We start from the raw sequence: 12,948 nt of genomic DNA, 5'->3' as shown, positions 1-12,948 counted from the left end.
TCACTGTTTAATTTGGTATTAGCATAATTTAGTTTGCATGACCTCTATTGCCAGTGATGATGCATGAGAAGGAAAGAAACCAGCTTGACTCTCAGAGCCCAGGTTGAGTTTACAGGGCTGGTGATTAGAAAAATGAATAGATTAAAGCCATGAAATCTAATAAATAGGATTTTTTTTTTTACAAGAATATGAAAGAGTAATCAATGAAGGCATGACAAGGGAAGTGTTCTGGTTGGATTTCAGAGGCACTAAATGGACAGTTAGTTAGAGTTAACAAATATAGGCAACAATGTGAATGTAGCAGGAGAAATCAAGAGTTAGTTAAGGGCTGTAAATAATCATTAATATTTGCAAAATATTCTGAAAATGAAAAATATTATACAGTATAAATATCAGATACGATCATTGGTGTTCTTCTCAGAGAGGTCCAGATTCAGTAAAGCACTGAAGCACATGACTAACTTTAAGCAAGTGCGTAGTTCTACTGACTTCTCACATAGGATTACTCATGTTCTTAAAGTTAGGCTTAAGTACCTTTCTGAACTCGGGCATAAAGCGAGTAACAAACAGAAATAAGGTTGTTTAGAGGAACAGGAAGAGACCCTGCTTGCTCCAGTTTGTTTGCTCTATGGTCCCTGCACTGCTCTGCATATATCAGTCAGCATGAGGATCATTACATTGTCTAGCATGCTGCCCATCACAGAATAAAAGAAGTTTGATCAAACCAGTGGACACCATGAGACTCATATGGAAGAAAAAAGCTGGGAAGAGAGATCTCTAGCCCACTGGTGTTCATTTTTAATACATCTTGAAAAACTGGGAAAATTCCAGAGGACTGGATGAGTGCCAATATTTAAAAAGGACAAAAGGGATGACCCAGGTAATTATAAGGCTTGCTAGCCTCAAATCAATTGCAGGCAAAATAAAGGAAAAATGTTTATGGGAGTCAATCAAAAAAGAATTAAAGGATGGGACTACAACTATGCCAATATACATGGTTTTATGGAAAATAGATCTTGTCAAGCAAACCAAATTTCATTTTTTTATGAGTTGACAAGTTTGGTTGATAAAGGTAACTGCATAGGTGTCTAATATACTTATACTTTTATAAGGGATTTGATTTAGCACCACCTGACATTTGCATTTAAAAAAATCAGCACTAATCAATATTAGTAAAGCACATGATAAATGGATTAAGAACTGGCTAACAGAAGCAGTTGTCAAAGGGGAATCATCACTGAATAGGGGAATTTCTAGTGGGGTTCTGCAATGATCAGTTTTGGGTCTGATGCTATTCAATATTTTATGAGTAATCTAGAATTAAACATAAAATCATTGTGGATAAAATTTGCAGATGACAAAGACTGACAGAGTGGTAAATACTGATAAGGAGAGGGAAGTCATACAGAGTGATCTGGGTTGCTTGGTAAGCAGGGCCCATTCAAACCAAATGTGTTTGAATTAACCCAAATGCAAAGTTATGCATCTAGGACCAAAGAATGCAGTTCATACCTGTAGAATGTAGGACTGTATCCTGGAAAGCAGTGACTGATAAGGATTTAGTGGACAAACAACTGAACATGAGCTCCCAGTGTGATGCTCTGGCCAAAAGGGATAATGCGATCGCTAGATGCATAAAAAGGGAAGTAGCAAGTATGAGCAGGAAAATGATTTTACCTCTGGTGATACCAATACAGAAATAATGCATCCAGTTCTGGTGACCAGATTTAAAACAAGATGTCAAAAATTGGAGAGTGTACAGACAAAAACACAAAAGTGATTTGAAGGCTGGAAAAAATGCCTTACAGTGAGAGACTGAAGAAGCTCAATGTGTTTAATTTATAAAAAAGGGTCAAGAAGAGACTTGAAGAGGAAAAGGAAGAAAACACTGGGTAATAAAGGGCTCTTTAATCTAGTGGAGTAAGGCATAACAAAAACCCAAAGCTGGAAGTTAAAAGCCAGACAAAAATCGAATTAGAAATATGGCACAATTTTTTTTTTTTTTTTTAAACAGTGAGGATGATTAACTATTGTAACAAACTAACAAAGGATATTGCCAATGCATCATCTCTTGAAATCTTCAAATCAAGACTGGATTTCTTTTTGGAAAACATGCTTTAGTTAAACAAGTTATTGAACTTAAATACAGGGATAACTCATTGAAATTCTATGACCTCTATTATTCAGGTTAGACTAGATAAACTAATGGTCCCTTTTGGCCTTAAAAATCTATGAATCTATGACCCTAAAGAGCTAAGAAGGACTCTAGAGACAAACAATGAGTATCCCTGATAAAATTGCAACTAAAATATTGTGTAAAGTTTTTAAGATTTGCTAACTTAAAAAAGAATATCCAAGCTTGAGCTAAAATTACAGAACAGAGTAGTAATAATGCTGATTCACTGCATGGAATAGCTGTGTCATGACAAAAAGTACAAATAAATTAAAGCTTGCTTGGTTTGGAAAAAAGACTGTAACCTAGTGAAAGAAGTGTCTGCCTTATAGTAAAGGGGGAAAAAGGCTCATAATACAGGGAACAAGCAAGTATGGTCAGGAAAATGATAGAATAACCTAACAGGTCTTGTATGTTGTGACTCTGTGAATTACAGGTGACCTTATTATTGATTCAAGTACCTAAAGTGAACACAATCTATTCTAGAATGCAGTCTGATTTAACCAAAGAGAAAATAAAAAATCCTAACCATATGCATGTAGGTCTGCACATTTCTTTTTTTTATTACCTTCAGCTGTGTGTTGTAAGGTGACCATTATACAACGTACTCGAAGATCCAAAATAAGATCCTGGATGATATGAAGCATATCATTTGGTATTTCAAGTGCAGTAAGGGACTCATAACTAAGCCTGGAATGAGAAGAAAATAAAATGAAGGTTTGGTTTAAACCTACAGTTTTCTAGACAATACTGCTAAATATCACAAAGTTACTTAGGAGTTTCTTTTGCTTATGGATAATATTAGTGCCCTCAACAGTAAGCTTTTTAAACTGTGTGATCATCCATAATACCATAGGTATCAAGTATCAGAGGGGTAGCCGTGTTAGTCTGGATCTGTAAAAGCAGCAAAAAGAGTCCTGTGGCACCTTACAGACTAACAGACGTATTGGAGCATGAGCTTTCGTGGGTGAATACCCCCTTCGTCGAGGTGGGTATTCACCCACGAAAGCTCATGCTCCAATACGTCTGTTAGTCTATAAGGTGCCACAGGACTCTTTGCTGCCATAGGTATGTTTTACTATCTGGTTCATTCATTTGTTGAAACCAAATCAATATAGAGATTCATTGTTGTACTGTATAAACTTGACAAAGTTTAGACCACTGGTGTGCTAATACCACTCCATATCACAATGACCAATATTGTCTTGTCGGTTCTTTGTAATTCTCCATCTGTCTGTATCCATCTGTTGTCTCTTGTTTTATACTTAGATTGAAGGCTCTTTGGGGCAAGGACCGTCCTTTTGTTCTGTGTTTGTACAGCATGTTGCACAATGGTGTTTTGGTCCATGATCGGCAGTCCTAGGGGTGATCATAAAATAAATAGCAACAGAGCCTGCAGTGAAGGGTAACGTGAAGGTATACCACCTTAGTGGGGCATAATGGTTTGACGTGCCAATAGGGAACACACTTACTGTGCCATGTTTAAAGACAGTGCAGCATAGACTCAACCAACATCACTTAATTTCCATCAGCCCAGCACCACTGACTGGTGTGGAAGAGGGTGGGGCCATGCCTTATTCTCCCTATGAGGACTGTAGCACCCTATATACTTGTAAGGGGCAGCATTTGCAGTCTTAATTGGAGGGCTGCAATTGTGCCAAATCTCTACGCAGGGACACAAAGGAAGACCGGAGAAGAGTTAAGAATATAAGAATGGCCATCCTAGGTCAGACCAATGGTCCATCTAGCCTGATATCTTGTCTTCCGACAGTGGCCAATACCAGATGTTTCAAAGGGAATGAACAGAACAGGCCAATTATCAGTTATCCATCCCCTGTCCTCCAGTCCCAGCATCTGGCAATCAGAGGCTCAGGGACACCCAGAGCATGGGGTTGCACCCATGGCCATTTTCGCTAATAGCCATTGATAGACCTATAAAAACGGCCATACTGAGTCAGACTAAAGCTTCATCTAGCCCAGTATCCTGTCTTCTGACAGTGGCCAATGCCAAGTGCTCCAGAGGAAATGAACAGAACATGTAATCATCAAGTGATCCATCCTGTTGCCCAATCCCAACTTCTGGCAAACAGAGGCTAGGGACACCATCCCTGCCCATCCTGGCTAATAACCATTGATGGACCAATCCTCCATTAATGTATCTAGTTCTTTTTTGAACCCTATTATATAGTCTTGGTCTCCACAACATCCTTTGGCAAGGAGTTCCACTGGTTGACTGTGCATTGTGTGAAAAAATATTTTGTTTTAAACCTGCTGCCTATTAATTTCATTTGGTGGCTCCTAGTTCTTATGTATGAGAAGGAATAAATAGCACTTCCTTATTTACTTTCTCCACACCTGTCATGATTTTATAGACCTCAATCATATTGCCCCTTAGTTGTCTCTTTTCCAAGCTGAAAAGTCCCAATCTTATTAATCTCTCCTCTTACGGTAGCCATTCCATACCCCAATCATTTTTGTTGCCCTTTTCAGAACCTTTTCCAATTCCAATATATCTTTTTTGAGATGGGGCGACCACATCTGCACGCAGTATTCAACATGTGGGTGTTCTATGGATTTATATAGAGGCAATATATTTTCTGTCTTATCATCTATCCCTTCTTAATGATTCCCAACGTTCTGTTTGCTTTATTGACTGCCACTGCACATTGAGTGGATGTTTTCAGAGAATTATCCATGACTCCAAGATCTCTTTCTTGAGTGATAACAGCTAATTAAGACTCCATCATTTTATATTTATAGTTGGGATTTGTTTCCCAATGTGCAATACTTTGCATTACTATCGTCAATAAATTTATCTAATTCTTTTTTTACCCAGTTATAGTTTTGGCCTTCACAACATCCCCTGGCAATGAGTTCTAAAGGTTGATTGTGCCCTGTGAGAAGAAATACTTCCTTTTATTTGTTTTAAACCTGCTGCCTATCAAAGACACTACACTGGTTGCATCTCCTTAATGTTTCCGCATTGGGCAAGAACTAGGCAAATGGAGTCACTGCCATACTCCCTACCCCTGATCTTGAGCAGGGCATAGGTATTGGGAATAGCTAGCAGCAGGAACCAGGCTCCAAGTGTGGGCACTTGATAACCCTCCACCAACAACCAGGACTTTTGTGGGGTTGCAAAGCCATCATCTTTCCTGCTCCTCTTTCTGAGCAGAGTGCAGGCACTGAGAGCAGCCATCAGCAGGGGATGGACCAACTTTTCAAAAACTTTCATCACTCTGTGTGCCACTATCACTGCCCTGTGATTCTGGAATGTCATCTGGTAACTATCAACAACTTTGTTCACACCACTACTATTGTCTGCTAAGCATGGCCACTTAATTAGTTGATTATAAGCCATCATTAGTTCACTTAACCATCTAGGAAATGAGGAATACGAGCAGTGGTCACCTGTGAAAACTCTGGTTTAAGTGACTAACCCAACATTACATCAGAATTTAAGGAGCGGCAAGGACAGAAACCAATTCTCCAAGATGACATTCATTTTCCCTATTTATGAGGCCATCCCTTCTCTTCCTGCAATCTCCTGCCTCATTTACTACACACCTTTCAACTTCTAAAACAAATGAAAAAGAGGTCCTATAGGCAACAGCCTCTTTCACTACACAACCCTGATTCATCTACAGAGCACTGTCCATCCTGTGCACTGAGACAAGAGTCCTGAGGAAAAAATATAGCAAGTGATCATGTAATTACAGACTGTATCATAATGCATATATGCACAAGTAGGTTGAATTAATCTTGCACAGGCAACCTTAATTTTGACATTTCCTAACTTTTGTGTCCTTGACTTTGCAACATTAACGATCTTTCAGTTGAACACAAAATCAATAAAAAAATAAGGCACAGTTTAGACTATATTATATATACTAAAGACTCATACTACACAGACCAATAGCCCCAGTTACCTTACAGTCTGGATGACATGTGTTAGCCACTGTCCAGAGAGTTCAGATTTCATCTCCCAGCCACCATACTGTCTCAATTCTCCTTCTCTGAGGCTGAATGGAAGCAAAGCTCCACGGATCAGTTTTGCCAGGGACTGCATCACCTCCTGAATCATTTTCTGTTACAGCATAAAAGAACATCATAAAAATAAATACTCAGAAACTGCACCACTATTTTTAACCAGTTATGTATTCATCACATAATCTAGTCTGAAATGGCAGGCATACATTTCAAATTTCATTAAGGAATATAATTTTACTTACATAGCAAACACCCACATAACAAACACTACAGCTCTGTACAATATAATTAAAACAAATATAATATATAAAACAAAAAAATCATTTTAACATAAACACAAACAACAGGGTCCAAATTAGGACAGGGAAGGCAATAAACATAAGGCTAATGAGGGTCACTGCAAAAAACAACTGTGAAAAATAAAGATTTAAGATTTGTTTTTTAAAAGGAGGGATAAAATAAAATAGCTTTCAGGGGTTGGACATAAAGAAAGTGAGTTCCAAGATGCAGGGCCCACCACAGCCAAAGCGTGATTGTCTGTAGAGGCTTCAGATGTGATGGCAGGTTCTTAAATGGCCAGTGATGTGTGAGCATACTTGCTGGTACAAGATATCTGCCTTTTACTTAGATTGTAGTCTCTTGTAGAGCAAGGAACAGGGCTTTTTTTTTTTTTTTTTTTTTTTGGGTAAGTGACTATTGTTTTTTGGGTGCCGAACCTAAAACAGCTTAAAGGGGCCTGATTATTACAGGGTCAACGCTCACCACTATTTAAAAATGAAGCCTTCTTCAGGTGTCTTAATCTGAAGGACCACCTAACCAAAAATAAGTCTGCACACCAACCTTACCTTGAAATCATTTTGTCTTTGCCTAGCATTCTTCTTTGATCTTTCCATTTGACCAGATTTTTCAGCAGTCTTGTAAAAATGAGAAACAATTGAAAAGTAACAGTGTCTGGTAACCACGGCTTTCAATTTTAAAACCATTCTAAAAAAGATGCATCAAGGCAAAGGGGTCAAAAATGATTAGTGAGTTTACAATGAGATAAAAGATGTGACTAACTCAAGTCACATCTACAAGCAAAGTCAACAAGTATTTACTTATAGTAGCTGTCAAGCTGCTAGTGTTTAAGTGTGGGGCACAATGTGCCATAACAACCTAAAATAAAAGGTGGAAGTAAAATAACAGTGTAAGTAGTATAAGCTTTATTGAAGTCAAGCAATATTTTCTTATTATGATTTTGCATTAACTTTGCTAAAAGAGCTCTAAAATCAATGGCTCGATCCTGCAGTAAGTCTGCAGGAAAAGAATCTTCAAGTCCCCACTAGGTGAGAGGTGCATGGAGGAAAATTTGGGTCTAAAATAAAGTACATTCTTTGTAATGATGGATAGTGCAGAAGTACTGTGTGTTCCCCTTTTTCTTTTGGCTTAGTACTTTGTTTCAGAAGACAAGAGGCCATTATTCTCCAAAGTGAAGAACTAAATCATCTGTAATGGACTTACTATGAAGATTTATCATCATCTTGCTGGACAATTCACATATCTGAAAATTTAGAAGCACGAAAGCACATCTGTACAAGCAACTTTGGTTACAGTTGTGTGAAGAAAAGAATATGGCTTGAACATTGCTCTTACTGTTAGTAGTTTTCAAATGCAAGTGATAATTGTATATTTGCGTGTGAAGTGTGCCATAACACAAAGCAAATTTCATAGAAAAAGCTGTTTAAAAGACTGGATTAGAGAAGTAGGTGGAATTGTTTAGCTAAGAACACTTGCTAATTTAATGTATGCACTGTGACACCTACTGGACAAAAGTATATTAGCATAATCGTAGTTTGGAAAAGATATTCTTAAAACTGTCCTTAGAGCAGTATATAATCAACATATTTTTTAAATGACTAAAGAAGTTTCATGTTTGTTTTTTTATAATTCATCATTTTTTAGAAGTTCTTCAGATTATTTTTATGAATGCCAAGTAAATTTTGTAGTTAGCATAAAATTACCAACAAGAAATTCGAATAGAAAGCAGCTTTTCATCAAAAACACTTTAGAGTTTTTAAATTCTCTGTTTTCCTCTATTATTCTGAAATGTACCATCTCATATTAATTAGAACAATTCCTGCATATTACTGATGAATCTCATATGTACTGTCTTCTTTTTTATCCTTTTTTCTGATAAAAAAATCTATCATATTGAATAAACTTCTCTATACTGCAGGTACCTTTTAAAATGTTACTCAACTAAAGTTTTTAAACAGTTTTGATTGCTCCCTTAAAGCCCTGATATGAAGTTATATTAAAGAAAAAATATAAAAGATACTTTTGCCCTTAGTGATTTCGTTGAATAAAAATCTTAACCCTTTCCTGCACAGACAGACCAAAACTACTTTGTGGTAAGACCAACGGTTATATTTCACTGTTTTGACTTCACATATGCTACTTCATATGGATCTGAGTGGTTCAAAGAGCTGCAAACTTTTTAAGCTGTTAGAAATAGCACATAAATCTTTAACTGTCACTATTCTAAGATGAACAGCCTACCTTTATGCCAAGAAAAATATATATAACTTCACAACAGAAAATAGAACCAGCTTGTTATTTATCACTGGGTTTTTCTCTTGTATTAATCTATTTCAGGCTTCTGGATTTCACTCAAATGGTTCTCTGTACATTGTTTTCATGATTTTCTCTCTCTGTCTCCAAAATTACGGTGAACAACATTTTGTTTCTCACGTCAGTAAACTGCAAGGAAATGTAGTAAGGACACCTTCAGTGATGCCTAAAATCCGTACTAGTGGCAAAATTCTACAGCTTGTGGTTGAAGCTCTCCTCAGGAGCTCCTAATGAGGTTTCCTAGGCCCCCATCCATTTTCGGATAGCTAGTGGCAACAAGAGCCTGCACTGTCCACAGGATTTTGGCCATTTCCTACATATGGGCAAAAAAGGAACAAAGGGATGAGGATGAGTTGCTTGTGCAGTCAGAAACTGGCCCTACGAAAGTACAGTATAGGTACCTCAACAGTATAACATGCAAATTAACTCCAACTTTTTTGCAATGGAAACAATGTTCTGACCAGGCATTATACAAGATTGCTGCGTTTTCTCTTGCACTTACTCTCAGAAGCAGAACTGCTCAACTTTGTGTACAACTGTAAACACCGTGTCAGTGTCTCTTGAAATTTCTCACAGACAGAAAACTACATTAATTTACAGTAGAGGTTTTAAAGTCCAAATCCAATCTCTAATAACCAGAAATGTATTATTACCAAAACCGAAGTTATTTTCAAATTAAAAGCTTCAGGAGGATTCTCATCACTTTCACTAGAGAATTATGGCATGATTCTCTAAGAAAAAACACTGGGTAGGAGTCAAACTCCTACATTTTAATACTGCCTTTACTTCTGGATCACTGTATGGCATTGGCAAATGCATGTTATCTCTTTCCATCGGATTTCCATTTGTGAAATGGGGTCAACAAAATGCATCCACTTCTGAGGATTTTAGTTGAGTGGCAGACACGACCGATTTGGTCGACTTAATGTACCCTCTGTACACACATGCACATCATACATCATTTGGAAGCTTATTAGGTCTACTTGTAAATGAGGTATGATATGGAGCCATCATATGGTGCTATTACAATAGAAATGAGGGATAAAAACGACACCATAAATATGTTAAAATGATCACTTTGAAATAATTTGCATTTTTTTTTTTAGTTTAATGACACGTTTTATTCAAAGACATAAAATTGGATTTCTGTGTGACCTCAAAGCACCACTGCAACAATCTGAACCAGCATTTCTTAAACTGGGGTCAGTGGACACTTGGGGGGGGTCCCTGAGGCTACCCCAGAGGGTCCGCAGGCCCCGCTGATCAACTCCTCCTCCCTCTCAGTGCCTCAGGTACATTAAAAGTCTGCTGGCGCAGCGGGGTGAAGGCAGGCTTCCTACCTACCCCAGCTCTGCGCTGCTTCCGGAAGCGGCCACACTCCTGAGGGCCCAGGGTGGTTGCGGGGAGATGGTCTCTGTGCGCTGCCCCCACCCCAAGCGCCGACTCCAGAGCTCCCACTGGCCAGGAACTGCAGCAAATGGGAGCTGTGGGGTGGTGCCTGTGGGCAGGGGCAGCACGCAGAGACCCCCTGGCTCTGCTGCCTAGGAGCTGCTGTCAGAGAGATGTGCCGGTCGCTTTCGGGAGCCACCTGGGGTAAGTACCGTCTAGATGGAGCTCTAACCTCCTCCTGCATCTGAACCCCGTGCCCCAACCCAGAGCCCACACCCAAACTCCCTCCCAGAGCCCACACCCCTCACCCTCTCCTGTACCCCAGACCCCTGCCCCAGCCTGGTGAAAGTGAATGAGGGTGGGGAGAGCGAGCAACAGAGGGAGGATGGATGGAATAAGCAGGGTACATGGCCTCAAAAGAGTGGGGGCAGGGACTGAGCGGGAGGCTTGGGGGGTCCCCAAATTTTTTAAAATCAAAATGGGGGTCTTCGGGTTGCTAAACTTTGAGAGCAGCTGATCTAAACAATCTAAAACAAAATCTAGCAATACATTTGTATTGGTATAACTGAAATGTGATAACGCTGGTGACATTTCTGGACAATTATCATCATCTTGTATATTATTATGATCTCTGTCGAGAGTGAGTGGGCTACCACTATCTGTGCCCGCAAGAACGTTATGACTACAGACACAGTTGATTGGTCAGCAACCTTACTGGTACAGGCACAAATAAGGTCTTGTAGAAGCGCAGATGCCACTGGGCCTTTGAAGAATACAGGAAGCTGTTCATCATCCTAATTTTTCCTTCCATGTTGTAATGGGGATCCATGATTTGCTTTACCTATGTGCAAAGACATCCAAACCTTTGTTTGCCAAGATGCTGATGTGACATGCTCTTCAAAACTCTCCTCACATGGTGGGATTCTGGCCAGTGACATCCTTCTTGATGGCTAGATTGAGGTGCAAGCAAGTCAGGTCTTTGTGGGTCTCCTTTTCTTTCTCACTCTGGTCATACAGGACTGCTATCAACTTCCTTGCTGCAGAATCTGCAGCTTGTCCATCACAATCTCCCAATTTGGGAGGCTCTGAAGAGGTACGATCACTTTGTTTCAACAACATTAAGCAGATTTTTTTCTCCTATACCAAATAGGTATGTCACAGAGTCACATGCTGTTAAAGCATGTAGAGCAGGAAGCATGTTGCAGACATCCAGAGTGAGTGCATCACAAATTTCATGCACAGACATGAAGAGAGACTTGTTAGTTGTGCTGGTAATGATAGCTGTTTCAATCCACATGTTATCTACGTGTTCCATTTTTGGAAAGTACTGAACAGCAACGACCAAAACATCTGTATCAGGTGACCTAATTACAATGGTTCCTTTGACACCAAAAGCCATATTGGCACATACAACCGACAGAAGCATCCTTGTATCAGCTTTCTCTTGAATACTGTACAGGTCTTGGGCTTCTTTAACAGCTCAACTGGTGATGAACTTTGCTGCTTCACCACTGGAAAGGTGGTGTTTGTGTTGGGTGTGCTCCTACATGCAGGTGCATTTTGAACCATACATTCACAGAGGAATTTTGCAACCGAGTGTTTGCTGGATGCCCCGTTTAAAACATTTTCCCATGGAGGCACAGGACGTCCACCAATCACCTGGTATTGATGTAGCCAATTCATCAAATGTGTAGACTTTGTCTCCAGCTATCATTTGTAAGACAGCTTTGGCATCTGAGAGGTACACTATGGTTTCTTTGTTGAATGCTTTTAGCTCATGGATTTTTTCAGCTTGAGCTTTCAACTGATGCCCTAATTCAGCTTTGTCTGTTCTTCTTATTGTTCTATCACCATGAAAAAGGGACATAGGCACAGATCCTATTGGGTGACTGAGGGTATGTCTATACTGAAAAGGCTACAGCAGTAAAGCTGCAGTGCTTCAGCTGCGCTGCTGTAACACTTCAGTGTAGCCACTCACCACAATGAGAGAAATTGTCCTGTCACTATAGTTAATCCACCGCCCCATAAGAAGTAGCTTGGTCGATGGAAGAATTATTCTGTCAACCTAGCAATGTCTACACTGGGGATTAGGTCAGCACAGCTGTCTGTCTCAGGGGGGTGGATTTTTCAAACCCCTAAGAGAGACAGCAGTGCCAATACAAGTTTTCAGTACAGACCAGCCCTAGGAACAGCTGAGATTGAAACATCATCTCTCCATCTTGCTAAGGACAGAGGTCTCAGGGAAAACAATTTTGAGACTGACAGCTGTTATGATTGTCCCTCCTTGCCAGACTTAAATTTAGTCTTCTTGGCTATATCAGCAAATGTTTTGATGCCAAATTAATAGACTGGGCTGAAGAAGCTTCATGTGCCATCAGAATCAAGTGCACCTCTCACAAATCTCTCCATTTGTTCTTCACCACCATCTGCTATTTTCAGTAGAGACTCTTGTACAACTGACGCTATGTGCAATCCTGTAGATGTGTTGATAAGTGCCTCTGGGTGTGAGTCAGGGTCAAATCGGTTTCTCATATTGTTGATGACATGATTGATAAGAGCTATAACATGCTCTTCATCCCTTTTCATTACAGAGGCAAGAACTTAATTGTGGACTTTGTCTTCACTACTACTTGTTAGGTCCCTTCTTTCTCTAATAGCTTTTGCATATTCATAATATGAAGCTCTGTACCATCATCTCTAACACTAGTACTGACCTATGCATAAGTGTCACTGAATTAAAAAGCTAGTTTCAAGAATATTTCAAAGCTTAGTACTTCATGCATAGG

The 12,948-nt window shown here is 39.4% G+C and overlaps 1 protein-coding gene across 2 annotated transcripts in view; it reads right to left on the bottom strand.

Moving 5' to 3' along the window:
- The window catches only part of EXOC2 (exocyst complex component 2), a 200,628-nt gene that overhangs the window by 81,955 nt on the left and 105,725 nt on the right, over positions 1–12,948 (bottom strand). For both annotated transcript variants that reach the window (XM_039524307.1, XM_039524308.1), the window contains exons 14-16: positions 7,009–7,077; positions 6,103–6,260; positions 2,742–2,863 (exon numbers count right to left, since the gene is read on the bottom strand). In XM_039524307.1, coding sequence (XP_039380241.1) covers positions 2,742–2,863; positions 6,103–6,260; positions 7,009–7,077 — 349 coding nt within the window. The remainder of the gene's footprint in view (positions 1–2,741; positions 2,864–6,102; positions 6,261–7,008; positions 7,078–12,948) is intronic.

This window comes from Mauremys reevesii, linkage group 2 (genome assembly GCF_016161935.1).
Source record: "Mauremys reevesii isolate NIE-2019 linkage group 2, ASM1616193v1, whole genome shotgun sequence".
Classification (NCBI taxonomy): domain Eukaryota; kingdom Metazoa; phylum Chordata; order Testudines; family Geoemydidae; genus Mauremys; species Mauremys reevesii.
Note: the sequence above shows the minus strand (reverse complement) of the source record. Positions and strands in the feature narration are given on the sequence as shown.